The following is a 23,678-nucleotide window of genomic DNA, read 5'->3' as shown; positions in this document are numbered from 1 at the left end:
CCTCAGGGTTCAACAAGGTGTTTTCACCTAGAGAGCTGCTGCTCACTGGATGTTTTCTCTTTTTCACAGCAATTCTCTATAAAAAACAAACAAACTAGAACTGCGTGAGTGGGAAATCCCAGCAGATCAGCAGCTTCTGAAATACCAATAACCATGCCACATTTAAAGTTACTTAAATCCTCTTTTTTTTTCTCCATTCTGTTGCACAGTTTGAAGTTCAGGAGGCCACCTTGACAATGTTTACATGCCTAAATGCACAGAGTTAGTGCCATGTGATCGGGTGATTAGATATATTTTGTTAATGAGCAGTTAAACAGGTTTACCTGATGAAGTTTTCATAGATAAAGCTGCTTAGCAGTACATGAAGTCCTTAAAATAAGGGCGTCTTTGACCTGAACCAATTTAATAGAATTAATATAAGGAGTTTAAATATTTGTGTTTCGTGTCTAAATTTTTAGAAAAGAAAATTTAGTGACAGCACTTTCTTAGCGCGTCATCTTAACTATTAAAACAATACTTTGCACTCGATTTGTTGACACTAAGATTGAGAAGAATATATATATATATAATCATGTCAGAGAACATTAAATTCGCTGCTTGTTTCCTGCCGTTGGAGAAGATTACATGACCTCATTTTCACATTAAAACAGTCGCACCTTGCTCAGCTTTAACACATGAAAACTAAAAATGGTTTCATCGTCTGCCTCTCAAACTCAGGGATGTGAGCTCTAAAGCCTTTCACTGCCAGGCAGGCGGTTTCCTCCTCGTCCTGCAGATAATTATTTCTGCCCGAGGAAAGCGGCCCGCCTCGCTTTGACAGGTTAACCTTTCCCGCCGTTGTCCTACACGCCACGTACTCTGTTCTCTCCTGTTCCCTCCGCAGCTGATGAGCGCCGTGAAGAAGGGACACGTGTCGGACAGCCGCCTGGCCATTCTGATGAAAACTGCAGAGGAGACTCTGGATCAGAGGGAACCGGTGTCGGTGGACCGAAGCGGGGGCGGAGTCTGAGTTGGATGCCAAAACAAAAAACCAAAAAAAACCCCAACCTTTAAAGGTGGTGATGACACAAAAAAAAAAGATGCAAATGGAGCTATTTGAATGACAATATTGCAATCAAGCATGCAGCCGGATGAATTTGGACAAATCAAGCACTCCTGTGTGTTTTGGGTGAAACGGTATCTAATGATTGAGGCTGAGATGTGTCTGTTTATTTCATCTGTTATGTCCAAAGTCTTAACATCTGGTGCCTCAGACCACACACACAACATTTTATACTGTCTTTTTACGCAGCACTTTTAATACTTTGACGTTCTCTTTGTCCAGAACTCCTTGATTGACGCTGATTATTGTGTAAATACCATCTTCAGGTGGCTTTGCATCACGCAACACAATTTACAGATAAATGTGAAGTTTCCTAGAAAAAGAAGAAAGAAAAAAAAAAAGCAATTTGGTTCCAAGTATTGAAAAAAAAGCACTTCATTTACGTTTCTCAAAAGTAATCACTCTTTTATTACGTGAAAAAAGGTTTTAGCAGCTGCTTGAGGAAGATGCTTTCACCTTTTCAGGACGCCCGTTCTAGCTGTTGTTTAGTCACCGTACGTTAGCTGTATCAGTCTACTCGTATATGACTAAATGGTTGACAGGATGCAGGCAGCAGAATTAAAAAGAAAAGAGAACTTGAATGTGCCACTTCAGCCAGAAGAGGCGAATATGCGAGGCTGAAGATGAAGAAAGCGGGTATTTGGTAATTGTAGTGGCAATTTAAACCAGTTTTGCTACCGAGGCGTTGCCAGAGACGTTTAATTGGTGAGGTCTTGATTGTCCGTTTCTAAAGTTATAGTTCCGCTGGGGCAAAATGTCCGCATGAATCAAATACAATCAAACAACATCCATTTGTGTATCCAATATATATCCATTAAATGTAGAGCGGGAAGAATCGATATATTGTCGTATCACAGCATTTTGTATGCTGATGTTGTATCGATACAGGGAGACCAAACATCTGTACTTTATTAGAAAATTAAACTACAACCAATATGTGATTTTCATTTATTTTAACAGTTAATATATTACGAGAAAAACAGACTGATAGCAAATTGACTCTGTCTTACAGAAATATTTATAGCAGATTTTAATGACAACTGTATCTTATTGTTCAAAGCATACTGAGATTGACAGATATTGAGGACATAATTAGTGATAGTTTGTCACTGCTGTAATTAATTTAGTTTTATTTATTAGTTTTCATTTAGTTTTAAATAGCGCAAAATCACAAGGACGGTATCTTATACAGTAAACACTCTATAATCCATCTAATAATCCAGTCACCAATCAAACGACCCCCTATGAGTAAGCACTTGGTGACAGTGGAAAGGAAAAAAAAAATATAGTGTTTAAATGGAGCCGCTCTTTTTTTCAAAAAAGAGAACGTTTTTATTTTATTTAGCAACAAATTTCCTTTTTAAAAAAAAAAAATTTCTTCAAGGAAACTTCCTGGTAGGAAGTGTTGGACCTTTAGACAAAACCTCAGTGATAGTTTCTGCGTGTCCTCTCTGATCTGTTAAAAGCACAAGTCAGGTGACGCTCAGCATATTTAAAGTATTTCTTCAGCCAGGTTTTTGGTTTTTTTTCCTCTCAGATGAGTTATTTTTAGGCTCATCTGGGATCTGCTGTGTTTTCCATCTATTGCACTACTGAGGTTTACATGACGAGGTTTCCATCTTCAGCGCAACTGTTTGAGGACGCTGTCACTCTGATCTCCTCGTGTATATTTTTTATAATTATTTATTCTTTTTTTTATCCGTGTCATTCTGCTCTTTGCTCTTATAAAAACAGGATTTCACAGGAACTATGAGTTATTTTTACTGGCTATAAGGTTGAAGTTTGTTTTGTTTCTGTGCTTGAGGTCGAGAGCAAAGACCTGAATTAACGCTGTATTAACGCACATCCACCAAACTGTTGTGTAATCCTGCATGCAAGCTGATGATTTTTTAATCATGTATCTGACGGGAATGAGATGTTTTTAAGTGTGGCATGCTTCGTGTGCAGACTTTGTCTGAGTGCAGTTGAAAGACAGTTCACTGTATGAATGTATGATGTGCCTTGTTCTGCCTATAACATGACACTCAGTCTTCTTTTTCACAAAGCTACATGAGTTAAACATTAACAGGAAAACATGTTGAGAATGTAAAGACATTTATAAAACATTTATTACGTGAAAAAGTCGATTGTATGCCTGGTTTGTTCGAAATAGAGACTTATTGACGGAAGTTGAAGGGTTATTATTAGTTATGGATAAGGGTATTTTCTTTATGGAAGCCGATTACTTCACGTTTTAGTATAAAGATTTGTACTTTGATTGGGTTTTTTTGTTTTGTTTTGTTTTTTTGGGGGGGGGATTTTCTGTATCCCGTTGAAGGATTGTTTGGCTGAAATGACTCCGCAGCACTGTCTTTCTGCATCTTAAGTCAGGATCTTTGTAGCTAAAGATAAAATTATTAGCTGTTTGATGAACTTTTAAGGTTTCACAACACAAAACCTTTAAAATGTTGAGTGTTTATTTTCCTTATTGGTGCATGTAGATGTGAAAATGAATGTTTGGCAGAAATGGAGAAGAGGACTCTGGCACAACTTAATACTTCCAAGGTGTCCCAATGAGAACATGAAGTCTGAAGAGGTTAAAGATCCAGCAACAGTTGTAGGATTAAGAGCAGCTTTGTTTCAGCCTTTGGCCTGTACCAGGCCAGTGAAGTCCAACAGTTTTCCTTCATATGAAAACTGTTCTTGGAGCTGTAACCTCCAGTTTTCACTGCAGTGCTGTGAAAAAACGTTCACTCTTATTGCTTTTATAGGAAGGTAAGTCTGCTAGAAGCAATTAGTACTTTATCATTGTCATCAATAGTTATACTTGGGTGGGGGGGTATAACAAATTTGAATGTTATATTTTACAATATTAAATATATTAATATTAAATATTATATTTTAAATAAATTGCACTCTGGAAATACCATGAATAACTACCTTCCCGAGATAACATTAGCAGAGCAAACTTGACAAAGCTACCTCCCGATTGACAGCAAGCTGATGGCTCAGTTACACAAGTAAAAATAGGACAGCAACCTCCTGGAATCTGTTGGTGATTGTTGTGAATTTTTCCACGTGCTGCGACTGATCGTAACTTGTGACTAAATGGTTGCCCAGATCTTGAAGGTGTTGCACTTTTGATTGCACGGATCATCTGATAGGAGTCAACCTTTTTGCAAAAGGTCTTACTTGGACTGACTGCAGTCACTTGGAGAAATTGACAAAGGTTTGAAAGTAATTATTTTCTACCCTACAAATGTAGACAGATTGCCAGCATGTTTAAACAGATATTGACAATATTTTACTTAAACTACATAATTTCAAGTAAAAGAAAATGTGATAAATCACAATATATGTTATTGCAAAACGCACAAAATGTTAAAAATCTTAATACCATCGTATCATGAGCAAAGTATGGTGATAGTATCGTATCATTTTACTACAAATAAATTTCCACAAAAGTTGGGCTGCTGTGTAAAATGTTCATAAAGACTGAGTGCAATGATTTGCAGACGTCAGGAACCCATACTGTAGTCAAAATAGAACATTAAAAAATGTTCCAATGTTTAAACGGTGTGAGACACTGTGCCATTTTAAGGGGACCAAAACAAGGTCACTTTCAAATGGAAACAACACAGTTAAAAAAAAAAAAAATACTTGGGACTGGGACGCGTTTACCACTTGTTTACAATATCCACAGCTACACTGTGGGTTGTGTATTAATGACGTGGTTAATTATTTTGATTTCAATTTTTGAGGTGTCCTTGGGTGAGATGCTGAACCCCGAATCTTCACAGAGTCCCAAAAAATGAAAATATTTCGTGTTAATCAGTATCTGAATCATCACCTCCCACATTGCAGCACATCTTCCCTCACTACCAACCTCTCCTCAGGTTTTATAATCTAAAAGAAGCGTGTGCAGGCTGTTCCTCCTTACTGCCTTTATGGTGTGATTCATTCTCACTAGCAACAAGTATTCAGTTTCTCTTAGGCCTTTTTCTTATTCCCTTCACACAGTCGTGCTGCAGGTTTTCCTTCTAAAACACTGTAGCTGTTATTGCAGTGTATCAGTGTGCGGTCACGTGGGGGTTCGACTACAATACCTCGACACTGAGGACCCTTCAGGCTGCCACCGCTGCTCGTCTAACCTGAATAGCTCATGGGCAGTGCGACTTAAATCCTGATGCTTGATTGTCTCCTTTGGATGAAATTACAGCTTTATCCAGGGTCAAAGAGAATCATATTCTTTACTGCTTTTCTCTTCACCAGCACTGTAAAAATGCAGCGATCCAGTCTCCAGGTGGAAAAAGAAACAACAGCAATTATCTAATTAAATGTATCTGGTTGCTTGCAGAGCTTTGTGTGGTTTTTGTCTTTCTGGTGAGCATCAGTCAAAGCTGGCGTCACAACAGCCGAGGATGTGAGCGCCTGTGAGAGAGGAAAGTGAGCATTTTAAACCAGAAGTGTTTTCCTTGTTTTTGTTTTTAATTTGATGTTATTTAATATCAGAAACCATGTGATACGAGTACAGCAGAGCTTACTTACAGGGACCTGTTTGCCTTGTTTTATTCTTATTTAGAATTCAGGTTATTCTGCAAAAAGTGGTAAAAAATGTGAGTTGAAACTTGTCAGATTCATTTTTCCTGCCTTTATCTAAGTACTAACTGAACAGATATCATCTTTGGTTTTGGAAAACTGACAAAGGTTTGTTTACACACCAGAAGACTGACAAACGATAGACAAAACTTACCTAAATTCCCAGGGGGAGGGACAAATGCCTTTGGAGGTTGCGTCCATCCAATGTAAAAGTCTGCCAAATAAAAAAGATGTTGAGCTATTTGCTGAGGTGACAGATGAAAGTATCTTAGTTCTTGGTGTCGAACTCACTACTGCAACCATGCTGTGCCTCATGCATGTATGGAAACCCTTATGCTTGAAGGTGGAAGGTGCATTATGGACAAAGTGCGAGTTCAATATCAGAACACCATTTGTGTTCAGGCCTGGCACGCTATTCCTCCCAGTCAAACCCTTTGAGGTCACAGTTTCATCGCCCACGTGAGAGTTGAAGTGCCCCTAAATGGACAATGCAGTATCCAGATGGGGCACTTTCCGAGCTCAGTCTCCTTCCACACCCAAGAGATGATATTATACAGCCACTTGGGATTGGACCATCAGGGCCTCAGCCACTGAGAGCACTCTGAGTCCCCACTGAATAGGTCTTCATTTGACTCTTGGGAGACTGAGAGATGGGTTGGGGCTGCATTGTGTTGGTATGGTGTGGTGAAGAGACAGCTGAGTGTAGAAACCCTAGAAACCCAGCTGTAAGTTTACCCACTGATCTACACCCCTACCCTCACCTGTGGTCACAAGCATACGTTAGTGACTGAAAGAATGAGATTGGGTTTGCAAGTGGCTTCCATGAAGGGTGGCAGGCTGTTGCCTTAGAGATGGGATGAGGAGTTCTGTCATCCCATCTATAAGAGTAGAGCCACTATTGCTCCACATCAAAAGGAGTCAGTTGAGGTGTTTTGGGCATCTGACTCAGATGCCTTCTGCGTGAAGTGTTCCAGGCATGCACTACAATGAAGAGGCCCTGGGGTAGACCCAGGAAATGCTTGCCTGGGAAACCCTTGGTGTTCACCTCAATAACCTGTAGAAGGTAGCCAGGGAGTTGGAGGTTTACACTTCTCTGTTTAGGCTAATGTCCCCACAACCCAGCGCTGGATATGTTGAAGAAAATGGATGGATGGTCTTTATCTGGCTTCTCAACAAAGGCCTACTTGCTTTGGGAGATTTTGTAAGGGTTAATACACCTTTGACTACGTAGCTGTTGGGATGACTAGGGCATAGGCCAGGTCAGGTGTTTTATTCATATCCTGCCAGGGGAAGGCCTCGGGGCAGACCCAGGACCCACTGGAGACATTATATCTTTTGCCTACCTTGGGAACACCTTTGTTTCCTCCTGGTGGAGCTGGAGGAGGTGGCCGGGGAAGAGAGGTCTGGGCTATTTCATCCCCGACTTGCAAGACCCAGAAGAACAGCAGAAAATAAATGGCTGGATATATTTTGGTGAACACATTTAGTAACTTACTTTGCTCTAGTCTTCATGTCTTTCATGCATGCCGTGCAATTAATTAGTGACTTTTTTATTTTAGGATTGAAGCAGTTCAGTTGTTTGCCTTTTTTTAGTTTTCATGATAAGCTAAGCTAAGTAGTAGCTGGCTATAGCTTCATATTGTACATGGATGGAAGAACAATTCTCTCACAATTCTTTTATTTATATGGTAGGTTTTCAGAAGAATTTAGTCACATAACAGGGTGTTCCACAACAGACTATTGAAAATGTACACATTCTGTAACTCCTTGTTCAAAAACATACCGACTTCTGAATTCTAGTGACAACTGAGAACAAAGCTCTCATGTTAAGCTCCAGAGCAGCAGCTGAAAGTACCAGATGGTGACATTTTTACTTTTAGGAACACCTCACGGCAGACCTATGTTGTTAAATGTCGCACCCCTTCTGTAACATCTCCGTAGCTTATGGATATTTCTAACCAAGAGTTCATTCAGTTAAAAAAAGAAGTGCTTTTCTCCCAAGTGTTACTTTTCACTCTGCGGCTGTAAAACATTGGGTCAACTTGGACCAAGCCAAAACGTCCTCACAGAGGCTGAAGTACACGACCACACATACACACACGCACACACGCATTAACCTTCATGCAGTCGGCTCCTGCAAACTGGGTGAAAAACAGCCTTTTCTCCTGAAAGGTCACAGCCAGATTTGAGTGACAGCTTTAAGTCCTGCGCTCATATTACAATCTGCAGCCGAGACGTCTTCATGGGAAAGGCCGCGAGTACGGGGAAGCAATTAATTGTAATGAATAATGGGACAAATCTGGTTGGCATATGACCACTAATGCTCCTTTTTTCTCCGGAGGGTTAGGACGCTGATGCCAGCCACACCGTAGCGTCCGCCTGCACGCTAATTGAAAATGTGTGGAGGATGTCAAGGGATGGTGTCAACTACTGCCTTCTGCTTAATTCAAAAGAAGATGTTTTTTTTTTTATGCCCTCTTGTTTTTTAGTAAACTTTAAAATAGCGTAGATTGGGATTATTTTTTAAATGATGAGGTCATAAAATTAAATAAAAGAACAAGTCACCAAATTAATAAATAGCAAAAAGGTGTTTGAATGTCATTTAATGGACTGAATGTCTTCGAAAAATGCTTGTGCTGATATTTTGCATCAGGATGATGCGGTTTGAAAGTCTGCAGCCTGTGAAGAAATATGAAATCCACACATATTGGACAAAAAAAGTTACATTCAAAGAAAAAAAACTGAAAGAGTGGAAGAGTCAGCATTTATCATCAATGAAATGAAAACTTAAACTATAGAAATTATTTTAAAATTCCACTACAACTACAATTACAGTCGCTTAAAAGTAAATCATGCAGATCTTAAGAATTAGCTGTGGTCCTGTCCAGCAAAATCAAAAAAAGGCAAATAAAAAAAACCAAACAAAAACACCCAGAACATAATATTATATTAGGTAATAATTTTGAGTTTAATGCAACTTAAATATATAAAATCAAGGGTTTATTTATTCAAATGATTAATTGTTAAGGAAAATATGGTTGGTGAAAACTGACTGTATACCAGTCAAGTCAGAATAGATTCCATTAAATTAAATATTTTGCATTCTACTTATGTTTATATGTAACATAATTACACATGAAATGTAATTAAATTACTTAAAGTCAATATCCTTTTGAGAGCAGTCACTTCAAGGTGCTTTATATTAGGGTAAGGTAAAGACCCAAAATATTAAAAAGAAACCCCAACATTACACAACTCTCTTTGAGCAAGCATTTGGTGACAGCGGGGAGGAAAAACTCCCTTTTAACAGGAGGAAACAGGCTCAGGGAGGATGGCCATCTGCCATAGAAAGGACAATTAAACTTTGAACAATGAGTTAACGTTAATGTTTGTTCTTGTTCTTCTGCGGGGCTCCAGATAAAACTGGGAGCATTTTAGAAGCAGTAGTCTGGATGGGGTCTTTTATTTTGAAAATTGGCCTTATTCTTTATGCTGTTTAGACAGCTTCATGTGTCTTCTCAGAAAATAGAATCAGTGCCGTCTTAAATGACACAGACCAGGTGGACACTTCTGGGATGCTTCTTAATGCAAGTCTCGTATTGAACGTGTGCGATCAGCTGGGCCCATCTGATGTGATCTGAAATGACCTGTGATTGGTCAGCGTCTCCTATCATGAGCTAGCGTTTTCCGAACCTTACAAAAAGGTGCAGAGTCCCCATCTTTGAAGCAATCATTTAAAAGACAAAAAGATCTCAAGTTGGGCATCATTGCACATGATGGCAACAGCTGTGCTCGCCAGCTGCTGTTTGCTTGTTTTTTTGTGGCATTTTTGCCTTTATTAGATAGTTGAACAGTGAAGATAGACAGGAGAGTGGGGAAGAGAGAGCGCAGGAAAACATTCAGCAATGGACCACAGGTCACACTCAAAGCTAGGCCGCTGCTCTCCGGCTAAGCTAAACTACAACCCCCCAGCAACTGTTTTTCCAAGTGTGACTGTATCATAGCTTTACACTAGGGCTTCATGAGCAGTGTTACACTGCACGGCCTACACACAGACATAATAGTGCATTTACAGGATTTTCTTTCAGGCGATTTTGAAAGGAAACTTGTCAGGTCAGTTCTTCAGGTAAAAATATGGCCACTTTTGTGACCCTCTAAAGTCAGGCTTTAGGATCAGCTTACCTCACTTACCCACAAACTTTTCTTTGTAGTATGTTTCTCAGCTGGCGAGACCACTTGAGTTTAAACATGCTGAAAGGTTATGGATGTTTTTTTGTCACATTAACTCACAAATTCCCTATTTTAAATAGAAAACTTTACATTGAGTGTATCTCATTTACTTTTTCAATTACTTGATTTTATTTCTATTTATTTTACTAGTTTCCCTCTAGTAAATAAAACTTAAAAACAAAACAATAGTTTGTCTTTGCTGTAGGTTCCAGCAAGTAAACTGATATTTTCTTTCTGTAATTTATTAAATGAGGATATAAAGTGGATGTTTTCATTTTTTAAAGCTTGATATTAGATGTTATGACATCATGCGTGTGCTTGACAGGCTTTTCTGGGTTTATTTTAATCACATTTGCCATAATCCGGCCTCATCATGCATATGATAGCAGTGTTAGCATCTATTCAGTCCCACGAGCTTGAGCGCCAGTGTCAGTAATGAGAAATTTCTAAGTGGGAATTATCAGCTATTCGCCCAGTTTGCACAAACAAGTTTCAAAATAATGCCCTTTTGATGAGTTTTAATTAGAGTGCACCGGGACCAGAGGGCCCCACAATGACCCGCCAGGGCTTTAATAATTATGGTAAGAAAGGAGATAATTAACTGATGGCTGGAGAAATTAATCACATCGACCACTTGTGAGGAAGGAAAAGTTCAATTATTGATATGAGAGGGCAGGTCTGACTAATTTAATATATTGTTATTTAACATTTTTTTGATGTACAGCTGATTGCAAGTGGAAGTCGTTAAACCTGAGGTTGTTTTTGAAATGCGGATGCACTAAAATGACTACCTGCAGTCGCTGATTGATTCTCCAGGGTGCTCTTGGTGACTTTTAGGGGGTCCGAAAGTGAAAAACCTTCATTTAATGGGGGAAATAATGGTTCAGACCTTTCGGGGGCCACTCTTGAACCTTCTCCCATTGAACAAAAGGTGTCCTGACATTTACCTGGGTCATTGGCAGGCTTTGTGCCTCTCAGCGTGCAGACGGGAAGTTCTTTTAGCTGCGTTTCAATGGATACCTGCCAGTCAGCCGAGAATCTCAACTCCACAATCATTCTGAAGCCGAAAGGAGAAGAGGAACATTAACATCAATAAAGAAAAAAAAAAAACCCCTTCTTCTCAAACAAGGCTTTTTTGTTTCAAAGAGCCACCGATTGGCATGACCAAATATCTCAATGAGAGGAATGTGCACTGCAGTTTAGTGATGCTGGCTACTTCTGATTCCTCCTACGCAAGTGAAAATTGAGCAGTGTCTTTATGAAGAGTTTCCTAATCTTTTGCCTTCCTCAGACTGTGTCCATGATGTGTTTCTCCCTGGCAACAATGCCTCCTTTCACGTTGGACTCGGCACAGTGAGTCATTCAGCTGAATGTCCCTGGCTCTGAATGATTTTGAGTGGGCTGACCAAATGTGTTGGGAGATTCAACACTGAAACAGCTCTTTCTCTCTGAGAGACTGGATGCTTCACTGTCATTTTAGACACATTTTGTTAGAGTTCTGCAAGGCTTTCATGGAGGCATGCAAGGTCAAAATGTTATAAGACTCCCAGGAGAGTTGTGGTTTCAATCCAGTAACACTTCCTGTTGCTGGACGTTTAAGAGTTTTAACTCTTTCCTCAACAGGTTCAGGACTAAATATTTTGACCGGTAGAACATTGGTCGGCTTTATTTTCTTTACTAAATGTCTCTGACGGTGAAAAAAAATATAGAGATTTGATAAATATTAAGGCAAAATAAATACATACAAAGACTTCTTCAAAAGTATGTCTGACAGTTTGCTGAGATGGCTTTGCCAGGTAAGGCCCTGCTCTGGAGCTTGTGGGTTTTAATTCTTCTGTGCGTCAATGAGTTTTAGGCAAAACACATCATGAAGACTGAAGAGCTGGAAGAAACTAATTTGAAGTAATTGTATAAATGAATCTAGCAGTTAAAGAAATGCCTGTTAGATTCTGGTCTTATAGACCTTATAGAAACTTGGAGTTTGGATGTTTGTGAGTTTCATCCTCTCAAACTCAGACCAGTAAAAGTCTCATTTCTGTCAGTATAAAGAAGTTTAACAACACATTTAATCCTTGAGGTCACCCTTAATATGAGGGAAAAAGAGCAATTTTCACAACACATCTCAGTGTTTTCTACATGATAAACAAATGTTGGAGTAAACGAAAGAAATCTGGCGGCACAACTCTTTAATTGGAAGAAAACATGTGTAAAATTGCACATTACAGTTAAGTGTATAAGCGTGTACAATGGATACTGTGCAGTCTCTACACAGTGTATCCATTGGGCAAGCTAATGTGTGCTGGTTCTGGAATATTTTAGCCTATTTATATGATCATCTGACTGGTGGCATGACAGATTGTTAATTTGATCTTTAATTTCACTTCAGCTTGAGAAACATGTGAGGGTATCTTACCGAATTTTAATTGGATGGAATAAAATAATTAAAAAAATACATATCTGGTCAGGATGTGTGTGGGTCGAGCGTACTGTAGAGAACATTCGAACACCTTTTAAAGGCAAACCTTAATGACTTCTTTAAATGTCAGTGTGGAGGGTGCTGTTATGTATGTCAGATTAAAATCTCATTAACTGAGAATGAATCCCTGGCACCGGCAGGAAAGTGGATGTTTTTTTTTCCCTTTTAAAGAGGAAATGTGATGGGAGAGTCAGTACAACATTAAAGAAGAGGATTTATCCACAGTCAATGATTCAGTCAGCAGCGCTTGATCGATCCTCGCTCCTCTGCCTCAGTATTACCACAGACTTGTCGCAGACTCCCTCAGAGCATCAAAGAGGATGACGAGCCCCGGGCAAGCCGTGATATTTCAGACTGTTGGTGAAGGCGACCTGCCCTTTACCTCCGCAGTCACTGAGGATTCCTCCACTCCTGTCTTTTTGTTTTTAGGAAGAGAGGACAAAACATTTCAGGAACATATTTCACTTTTAACTCAGAAGGTCGACACGTGCCTGAGGTGGAAGCCCTTCCTTCCTGTGACCTCTGACCCGGAAAGCCTTACAGCTGCAAATCACGCTCTGTGTGAGGTGAATTAGTGACATTTCCCTTTATTCAAATGAAGCAGAAATATACGCTTACTTCTGAATGATATGCAGACCTTGCCTCTCGTTAACTGCAGGCCAGGTTCTGATGGTGTTGTTCATCTGCTAACGTGTGAAGAATGGGATGAATAATTCTCTGAAAAGAGGATAGTATTAAGCTAAATTCTTTTTGCTTTGAAAAATAGATGTTTTTAGATTCATAATCAGTGAAGTCACTGAAATCTTAGAGAAAAAAACTTTCTCAGATTCTCCATGCATCAGAGCAATCCAGTACAATAACAGCATTAAAACAAACAAAGAAAAAAAAAAGCTCATTTTAAATCTATGATCTCGTCTTAGATGCTTTACCTGCACGGACAGAGATGCAGATGCACAAATACCCCTGCAGCTTGCGGAACAAAAAACTGTTTGTGATGGAGTTCAGGCGCCACCTTGTGTCCAATCTGCATACAGCAGTTATCAAAATTGATCTTTGTTTAAGTCCATTTATAAAACATGGCAGATAAAAGCTTCAAACTCAGTCTTAGCTCCATCAAAAGGATTTTTCTGTTTGAGCAGCAAAAGTGTCACGTGTTTGTGTGCACTGATGCAAAACCTTATTGATGTTAACATCTGCACTCCTGCAAATGGTGCCTATTGATTAGCTGGTGATCTGCTAATCATCCTAATGCACCAGTAGGCTCACACTGACAACATTTCATGTTAATTTCCTGCTTGATGAACCCATGACAGAAAATAATGGCTTTGCAGATAATAGCATTTGATGCAGTTTGATTATGTACCCTGGCCTAAAAGCTTTTTCAGAGGACCTTTCCAAAGACAGAAAGTTTGGCTTTTGGCACGAGAAAATTCACTAAGTGTCCATATTGTGCATAATGGCAATGAGATGTCATCTATCCAGATATATTATAGGCTTTAAACTCAATATACTGCAACCAGTATACTGAGAATACATCATCCATCCCAAAATATGGCTTACTCTTATGAGGTTACTTGTCATTGGTTGGCTGTATTGCACAAACCAATAAGAATTCAGATCCACTGGGAACAAGGATCAGGTCATTTCTGTGTGCGAGTTTCACTAAAAACTGAACAGTTCTGCAGCAGGAGAACAAACAGCTACAACAGCTGGTTGTGTTGTAGATGTTTACTAAACTTACATTTTTTAAACAAATTTAGACATAAAGAAACGTCTTTCTAAAAGTGCCCAGAGGACAACGTCCAGGGATGTCTGGTGTTCAGAGAGTACCTCTAATTGCTTCACATTTTGTTTTCTGTTGGCAAACACAACTGCAAATGGTTTTCTACCTAGAGTTGATGTTGCTAATGTTGTGATTTACCAGACACTTTATTAGATACACTGGTTTGGCCTTTCATGATTAGAATTTGATGTTCAACCACATCCCAAATGTGCTCAATGGGATAGAGATCTGGTGACTGTGGAGGCCATTTGAGTACAGAGAACTCATCGTCATGTTCAAGAAACTAGTTTGAGATGATCTAAGCTTTGTGACATGGCGTGTTATCAGAAGATGGTAAACTGTGGTCATAAAGGGATGGACATGGTCAGTAACAATGCTCTAAGCTGTGGTGTTTAAATTATGCTCAGTTGGTACTAAGGGGCCCAAAGTGTACCAAGAAAATACCCCCCACATCATGACACCACCAGCAGCCTGAATGGTTAGTACAAGACAGAATGGATCCATGCTTTCATGTTGTTACACCAAATTTTGACTCAACCATCTGAACGTTGTAGCAGAAATTGAGAATCATCAGACTAGGCAACATTTTTCAAATCTTCTACTGTCCAGCTCTGTTTGAGCTTATGTTCAGTAAGTCATTTTGACCATGTCTACATGCCCTGAGTTGCTTGCACTTGATTGGCTAATTAGAAATTTTAATGCTTAATGAGCTGTTTATCAGACATGCATAATGAAGTGGCCATTGAGTGAAAGTTAAGCTGTAAAAATAGGTGTTTTTGAGGGACAGACAAAGTTTAGAGCTGTACTTTTAAGTGGCTCAGATAGAAATAAAACCTTTTAACAAAATCCGAAACAACAAGAGAAGCTGCTGGAAACTTCAGGTGATATATCTTGAGAGTTGTTCACATCATTTCTGCTTTTAGAAACTCTGAGAAAACAAAAAGCTTAAACTTAATTTAAAAGGCGATCACACAATTTCAATGATTTAATTAAACTAATTATGAATTGTTTTACAATGTAAATTCCCCACTACCACCTCCTACATTCAAATGCTTCTGTGAATTACCTTTACAATCACCTTCAGCCTATGTACAGATTTGAATCGCGATGCTAAATTACCGAACATGAAAGTAAAGTGAATAAATCCCATTAAATAACCATCAGACAGGATTTCAAACGTGTGGTTCTACAGCGGGTAAAAAGAAAAAGGGATGAGCTGAACACCCGAGATGAAAGAATGTCTGCTGAAAATGAATGAGTCTGAGGCGAGTGGGACTTGGCACACGGTCGGGCCGACATGCTGGCAAATATTCACACTTCAGTCTTTGACATCAGAGAGAAGAAAACGGGAGATTAGTTTGGCCGCACTTCAGATGAGTCCAGCTTCCTTCCAGCTGTTTCTGAGCCCCCCGAGTCTCTGGCCACTAGAGAGCAGCAGCCGTCCACGGTCTCCGCAGCATGGCTCCTCGCTCTCATTTCAGTCTGATTTGCATGGAGTGGTTCCTTACTCGGCCCATATTTTACAATAGATTGGACTCTGAGTTTATAAATCCTCCTCGCTTGTCCAAGAGGCTCCGATCCGGCACCCGCATCTCAGACCCTGATGATGCTGATGGAGGAGGAGGCCCTGTGCAGCTGAAAGAGAAGGAGCACACCATGAGACGTGAATCACAGACCACAGCATGTCATGCATGTCAGAGATTTACTTGCCAATCAATGAGCGAGGGTGAGCAGAGAACCAACTGCTCCCAGGAGCTTTTTATTTAAAGACTATCCTATTTAAAGTAGGATGCTTTTATTTTGAATCCATCATTAGGCTTTGGTATTTAAATCTCTGCAGAAATCTGTGTGTGCACATATATCCCCAGGAAAGTAGACATAGCCCTAAATGAATTATTTTTTTAAAGGATTAAACTCACGAGAAGTAGCTAATAAACTGTAAGGACACTTAAAAGCTGCAGAAATGCCAATAAGAAAAGACTAAATTAAGATAAGAGTGGTGTTTTTATAATTAAATTAACCATTAAATCCAGCCAGTGCAGTTTCAGCTCCGTAAACGCTCAAAGTAACGCTGCCTTTCTCTCACTTTGACACCACTGGAAGCCGTCCTGTATGAATAAACAGTGCGAGCTGCGCGCGGTGGGCGGTCAATTGACCCGTACATCGCGAGCAGTGAAGTCACAGGTTCTCGCAGCGAGAGAGGCCAATTAGAACGGGAAGTGTGAATTAACTTCCGACAGACAGATGCCCTGCCAAAATGTTCCGGGACGTTCTCTCCACAAACACTCTTTGATACATATAGACAGGCGATGGATTAAAGGAAAAGATTTTAAAACAGAGCGCAGCAGAGGACAGAAATCTGTAAACTCCACATTTATGATTTGGAGTCACACAGGCTGTCGCTCACTTCAAACTCACCATGCCACATAGAAGCTTTTAAAGGACTCAGTGGCATTGCATCTAAATGCACTGGCTGACCATGGTTCATTTTGTGAAGGGCCGTATTTTAATCCAAGCTGTGAACCTTTCCCAAACCAAACTGTCTGTCTCCATCACATTAAAGTAAAAACAGCATGTCAACCTCTTTGCGACCAGAAAATTGAACTAGAAAACTAGAAAAGCTGGTGATTGCACTGCATTTTTTCATGATCGAGTGCTGCAAGTAGTTGCGACACCAAAAGCGTGAACACTTTTGATTGCCTGGAGGGAGGCAACCTGTCTTGAAACAGACTGCAATCACTCTGAGACCACTTGGCAAAAGCTTGCAAATGATCCTAAACGCAAATTCAGAAACACAGATTTCCAGCATGCAATCAATCTAAGTCAGTCTGCACCAAATGAGCATGAATCTCTGTGCAACATGAGACTCAACTTAACTAGTACTCCCCCTTGTAAAAGCAAGGCTGCTGAGCACCAAGATCATTTTGCAGTTAAATGAGTCATGAGAGCGTCTGCTTCACGAAAATCCGCTGGCAATGAGTCTTTCACATCGCTGTGGAGGAATTTTGTTCCACTCTTCTTTGCAGAATTGTTTTAATTCAGACACATTGGAGGGTTTCCAGCATGAACGACCTGTTTAAGGTCAGTGCAAAGCATTGCAATCTAATTTAAATCCAGAGTTTGACTTCACTCCAAAAACATTTTGTTTATTTCTGCTGGTGTGTCTCTGATCATTGTCCTGATGCATAACCCAAGTGCTCTTGAGCTTCAGGTCTTGAACTGATGGTCGGACATTCTCCTTCACGATTATCTGGCAGAGAGCAGAATTAATGGTTCTATCAGTTACAGCAAGTCGTCCTGAAACAGCAAAGCATCCCCATCACACTACCACCACCATGTTTGACGGTTGCTGTGATGATCTTTTTATGAAATGCTGTTAGTTTTATATCAGATGTAACAGGACTTGAACCTTCCAGAAAGTTCAGCTTTTGTCTCGTCAGTCCACAGAACATTTTCTTGGGGATCATCAAGATGTTTTTGGTAAATGTGAGACAAGCTTTTGTGATCTTTTTGGTCAGCAGTGGTTTTCTCCATTTTTGTCCAGTCTCTGTTTTATTGTTGAATCATGAACTCTGACCTTAACTGACACAAGTGAGTCATGCAGTTCTTTCAATGTTGTTGTGGTTCTTTTGTGACCTCCTGGATGAGCCATCGAAGCTGTTGGAGTAATTTTGGTTGGCTGGTCACTCCTGGGAAGCTTCACCGCTGTTCCAAGTTTCCTGCATGTGTGGCTAATGACTCTCACTGTGGTTCACTGGAGTCCCAAAGACTCAGAAATGACTTTTTAACCCTTTCCAGACTGATAAATGTCACTGACTTAATACATGATTTAATAAAGGGGGCAGTTACTTTTTCACAGCACCGGGATTCAGGCTGCTGGATAGTTCCTTATTCTATTAAGGCACATAATCTGTGTCCTCTGTTTCCTTCCTCTTAATGACCAAAGTTTTATGATTTGTTGTAACCTTCCTCTGAGAGTTTGTAATGAGGCCGTGAACGTGCAGCCTCGCTTTCTCTACTCAACACCACAAGTGAAGAAATGTTCTTCTATCTGATGTTATTCTCTGCACCAGTAATCTTGCAGATGACGAAATGGGTGATAAATGAAATGTGGCCATTAGGGGGCGCTGCAACCAGGACACCTGTAGCTGGTGTGTCTAATTAAAGCTGCTCGCATGTGGAAAAACAAAAACAAATCGTCTGCCTGTTCGCTTTAACTGAGGAGATGCTCAGCAACAACTGAATGGGCGTTTGCGCTGCTCTCTGTTTTCAGCCCGGCTGTTTTATATTTAGCTGCGATGGCAGTAGCTCTAGTTGCTAGGAGATCTCTGATGCAACTACAAAGACTCTACAGAGGAAACAAAATACTCCTGGCAGCCAGGAGCGAGCGTGCATTATAGAGGAGTTCTGCAGCAAGACGAAGAGGGGAGGAAGAGGAGGAAGTTTTAGTAAATGAGTCACCCTGCTGCTGCGGACGGCTCCGTTGTGGTAGATGGGCGAGCTGCCAGCTGAGGCATTGTAGTAGGAGGAAGTGGCTCGGACCAGCGGCCGCTTGGCTTTCTCCTTGGTGCCGTTGGAGTCGTTGTCTTTGATGATGTCGTACTGCCGGCAGAAAAGGGCGATGACGGCTGGCGGTGTGGAAAGCAAAGAGAAAATAAGTCAAAAACATCCCTCGCTTGATGAGTTTGCGGTCTCAAGCACTAGATTCAGGTCATATTAAATTAACACATGAATTTTATTGAATACATTAAGGCGGTTAATGGAGTTAGAAAGGAAAATTATTCAGAAGAGATGCTTAGAGTGTCCATTGGATGGTGTCTGTTGGTGCAAGCTGACCTGCCCACAGCAACAGCACAGTGGTGATGATCAGCAGCTCTCCAGTCTCCAGTTGTGGAGTCATACCCAGACCCTCCATCGCTGGCTCATCTGAGGACAAAGACAAGTCTGGTCAAACTCTACTCAACAGAATATACTACAGTTCTATCTTCTACCAGCAAATCCCATTAAAAAAAATAAATCTGAAAGGCTCACAGTACATTTAATGTGGACTATTTTTAGTAGCGGATTGATCCACATTTTCTGTTGTTTTCATGGTAATAATGCAACATGTGAGTCAGTGCGACAGTGTGACTCACTGATGTGTTTTTAATGACCACCACAGTGAAGCTCTGAGGCACACAGGAGTAACATGTACGCTATGACACTTTGTAAACACAGTACTTAATGGGATTTTTCCCCCCAGATGTTTGTAGTTGCTATGGCTACTTTACAGGTATTATTTTTACTGCTACTGTTCCACCCTTATACTACAGTGCTATGCAAAAGTCTTGAGTCGACCCTTTCTTTATATCTTTCTAGGAAAATGTGATCTACTGAAACGTGCAAATATATGAGGCAAAAACAGAGTTTGTACAACTCTAATGAGTTGTGACCATCTTTATTCTTCAGGACAGTCTTAGGCAGCTGGAATAGTTCTCCAGGCTTCTTGAAGGACATTCAAAGCTCTTCTTTGGTTGTTTCTGCCTTTTGTTCCGTTCTCTGTCAGCATGATCCCACACTGCTTCGATAATGTTGAGATCCAGGCTCTGGGGAGGCTAAATCCATGGCCAATAGTGTTCCACTATGTGTTTTTCAATCGAGGTATTATTTTACTGCATTGGCATTGTGTTTAGGATCATTGTCATGGTGAAAAATGAAGCTGCTGCCAATCAGATGGTTTCCAGATGGTATTACATGATGGATCAAAAATTCATAATTCAACAATTATGACAAAGATCGCCAAGATGTCAGCCTTTCCTCCCTGTTTCCCTCCATTAATGATTGCTTCCTGACAGCCACGCTTTCACTGAGACCATTTCAATGAGGCTTCAATGAACAGTAGCTGGATCAGCTGAAGGTCCAGATGCATTTCTCGTGTCCTGTGTCTGTTAGGAGACCTGGGTCGTTGACCCAGAGTTTTGAGTTTTCATTATTGTTGAACTTTGACTTAGCCATTTTTTTATCATTTCTAGTCTTTTGGTTTATTTGTTAGAGTTCTCTGTCCTATGGTTTATGTATCTGTGTTCTATAGTTGCTCTGTCTCCTCTGTCAGCTTTATCCCATTGTCAAGTCCGCTTCTCTGTATTATGTTTCCTGTTTTACTTTGAAAGTCCCTGATTTTGCTTCCCTTGTCTCGTTAGCCCTGATTTGTCCCAGCTGTGTTTCCCTCCTGCCTTCCATTCCTTGATTGCGCCCTCTGTGTATTTAAGCCCTGTGTGTTCCTCTGTCTGTGTCACGATCTAGTGTCTTATCATGCTGTGTGTTCTGCCTGTCAGCCTGTTTGGTTTTGTCGTTTTCAGTTTAGTTTTTGGTTTTTATTTTACAATAAATCTAAGTTTGAGTTTACATTCCATCTCTGTGAGTCTGCACTTTGGGTCCTCCTTACCACCACTCATACAGCCTCACCTGACAGTGTCAGGTCTTTGCTGGATTTCCCCCCCGTTTCTTAAGAACGTGACTTTTAGATAGTGCTCATCTGCTGTACTTGTCCAGTTTCCTCAAAAATTTTAAGGACACAGTGCACACCATGCTGAGATATGCCAAGCTTTCAGCTATATCTCTTTGTGAATCACCTTTCTGGTGCAAAAATACTATTTTATGTCTGTCAAACTGTGTTATCTTTGATATTTTTCACAGATTCAACCAACGAAATTGAAACAAATGGTGTGTTTTTATGATAGGTTGCTAATAACAAAGTAACTAAAGATACAAAAGAACTATGCCTTTGAAGTAAAACACAAAGACATGAGGAGTGGCTCAAGACTTTTGTATACTGAATAACTCGTACAACATTACAACTACATCATTTTATTATTATTGCCAGTGTCTGTGAAGGTTCTCAGTCATCCAGGTCAACATAGTCTAAGGAGCTTGGAAAGAAAAGCGTCTGGACTTCTTTAAGTTGCTTCAAGACGTTTCACCTCTCAACCGAGAAGCTTCTTCAGTTCTAGGGTCAAATGGTGGAGAGTCCCAGATTTTAGCCCTGTGGGAGTATCCCCCCCCCGAGAGGGACAAAGGACCCCCTAATGATCCTCTGCCTAATCACATGAGCCAAGTTGTGAAAATAGGTGTAGCTCACAATCAGCCAGGCTTTCGTGTGGGCTCATTGTGAAACCTAGCCCCACCCTATCATGTGAGTACCTGAGTTTAGAAAGCCCAGGATGTGCGTGGGCATTAAGGCGTCTGGGAAGGGATCTCAAAACTGAATGTTAGATAGCAGACAGTTGGTGTCGTAAAGCCCCGCCCTCTGTTCATAGATGGTTTGACTGATGGCCCTTACTATAAAGATTTGTTTTGGACTTTACGTTTCCCAATTTTGCTTTAAGTTATAAAGTTATTTTGTTATTTACATATGGCCTAATAATTATCCTTATTGCTGTTTTAGATGCTTCAAAGGATAGTTACAGATTTCTGTCAGAATCTGCAGATTATACAGTACTCTTGAGGGTACACCAGTACTGAAGGTCCAGATACACTCAACTCAAACGCTGCTCATGACATCCTTCCATCTCGTATTATTAAAGATGGGTTTAACATTATCGAGCCCTGTATTCTATCATTAATTAACCTGTCATTGTTATCGGGTTGTGTTCCGGCTGCTTTTAAACATGCTGTAGTGCAACCTATACTCAAAAAGACCTCCCTTGATCAGAATTATCTCGCTAACTTTAGACCCATTTCCAAACTCCCGTTTCTGTCTAAAATCCTAGAGAAGATTGTTCATTCCCAACTTCAAACTTATTTGGATGCAAATAATATCCAGGAAAAATTTCGGTCGGGGTTTAAGCCACGCCATAGCACGGAAACTGCATTACTGAGAGTCTTTAATGATCTTCTCTCAATTGCTGACTCAGGGCGCCCTGTGGTGTTAATTTTGCTTGATTTGTCCTCTGCTTTTGATTTGGTGGACCATAATGTCCTTTTAATGAGGCTTAAACATCTGGTGGGCGTCACGGGCAGTGCCCTTAGCTGGTTTAAATCCTATCTCTCATAAAGGTCCTTTTCTGTCACCATGGGTACCTACTCCTCCTCCATTGCCCCTGTTACCCCTGTGTCCCACAGGGGTCTGTGTTGGGTCCCATGCTGTTCTCTTTATACTTGTTACCCTTGGGCCGAATCTTTGATAAATACAATATTTCTTTTCACTTTTATGCGGATGACATTCAAATCTATTTTGAACTGGCTGAGGATGTCACGTTGTCGTTGCAACACTTCTCCGATTGTATGAATGAAGTTAAAATCTGGCTACTGAGCAATTCCCCCATTCTAAATGATAAGAACACTGAAATTGTAATCTTTGATACTCCCTCCTCTCAGGCTGAACTAATTGGTATTCTTGGGCCCTTTGCTGACTCCCTTTCTGACACTGTGAGGAACCTGGGTGTTGTCTTGGACAGTTCCTTCAAGTTGCACAAACATGTGTCCTCTGTAGTTAAATCGAGTTTCAATCAATTACGTCTAACCTCTAAGGCCAAGCCCTACTTACCACGTAAGGACCTGGAGAAACTTATCCATGCCTTTTATTACATCAAGGTTAGATTACTGTAATTCCCTTTACACTGGTCTCAATTCTGCCCTTGTTCACAAACTGCAGCTCGTTCAAAATGCGGCTCTTAACTGGAACTGGCAGGTTTGAGTCTATTACTCCAGTTCTTTCCGACCTGCACTGGCTCCCTATTAAATTTCGTATTGATTTTAAAATCATATTGCTCACTTTTAAAATCATAAATAACACCGTGCCCAGCTATCTTACGGATCTCCTCAGCTTTTATACCCCTGGGAGAGCGCTTAGATCAGCAGGCAAAATGCTCCTGGTGCGACCTAGATCTCGGCTCAAGACCAGAAGTGACCGCGCATTCGCCGCTGTCGCACCCTACCTCTGGAATAACCTCCTTCTAGCTATTCGGGCGTCTGATTCAATTCAATCTTTTAAATCTCGATTAAAAACGTATTTGTTTAGCCTTGCTTTCCCCGCCTCCTAGAGCCCGCATTTTTAGTGTATTGTAACTTATCTTTTTCGCTTTATTAATGTTTATAATGTTTTAGACTTCAGCCTTTTGGGTTGTGCCTACTACGCCTGGTGTATTATTGGTTAGTTATGTCTCCCGCCTGTTAGTATATTTTATTTGTATTTTGTATTTTGTGTTTTGTACTTGTATTAATTATTGCTCTTAACTCGTTCTGTGAAGCACTTTGGCATACAGTACCTGTGGTTTTTTAAATGTGCTATATAAATAAAATTGTATTGTATTGTATTGTACAAATAAAGTGTTCACATTTCTCCAACGTTGTCTTCCCAACAGTTTCACTAACATCTACACTGGATGGCCAGGAAGCATTCACGATGTCTTCTCCGGCGCTGATAATTGGTGTCTGTCTTGTGTCAGTGACATAAGACACGGATTTAATGCGACATGACCATTCAAACAGCAGTCGCTTTCTAAAACATCAGATATGTATCGGATTCAGTA

General features: G+C 40.4%; 2 protein-coding genes across 3 annotated transcripts in view; one reads left to right on the top strand and one right to left on the bottom strand.

The window, feature by feature from the left end:
* The window catches only part of gpd2 (glycerol-3-phosphate dehydrogenase 2 (mitochondrial)), a 35,286-nt gene extending 32,901 nt beyond the window's left edge, over window positions 1-2,385 (top strand). For both annotated transcript variants that reach the window (XM_005752813.2, XM_005752812.2), the window contains one exon: window positions 884-2,385. In XM_005752813.2, the coding sequence (XP_005752870.1) occupies window positions 884-1,009 (126 nt within the window). In that variant the 3' untranslated portion in view covers window positions 1,010-2,385. The remainder of the gene's footprint in view (window positions 1-883) is intronic.
* A 12,739-nt stretch (window positions 2,386-15,124) lies between these two features.
* Window positions 15,125-23,678, bottom strand: part of LOC102199726 (fibronectin type III domain-containing protein 5-like) — a 67,799-nt gene continuing 59,245 nt past the window's right edge. The window contains exons 5-7 of the mRNA XM_005752810.2: window positions 19,006-19,095; window positions 18,631-18,797; window positions 15,125-15,804 (exon numbers count right to left, since the gene is read on the bottom strand). Of these exons, the coding sequence (XP_005752867.1) occupies window positions 15,763-15,804; window positions 18,631-18,797; window positions 19,006-19,095 (299 nt within the window). The 3' untranslated portion in view covers window positions 15,125-15,762. The remainder of the gene's footprint in view (window positions 15,805-18,630; window positions 18,798-19,005; window positions 19,096-23,678) is intronic.

This window comes from Pundamilia nyererei, unplaced genomic scaffold (genome assembly GCF_000239375.1).
Source record: "Pundamilia nyererei isolate P.nyererei 1_Seehausen unplaced genomic scaffold, PunNye1.0 scaffold00383, whole genome shotgun sequence".
NCBI classification, from domain to species: domain Eukaryota; kingdom Metazoa; phylum Chordata; class Actinopteri; order Cichliformes; family Cichlidae; genus Pundamilia; species Pundamilia nyererei.
The sequence above is the reverse complement of the archived record's forward strand: the minus strand, read 5'-3'. Positions and strand labels throughout refer to the sequence as shown.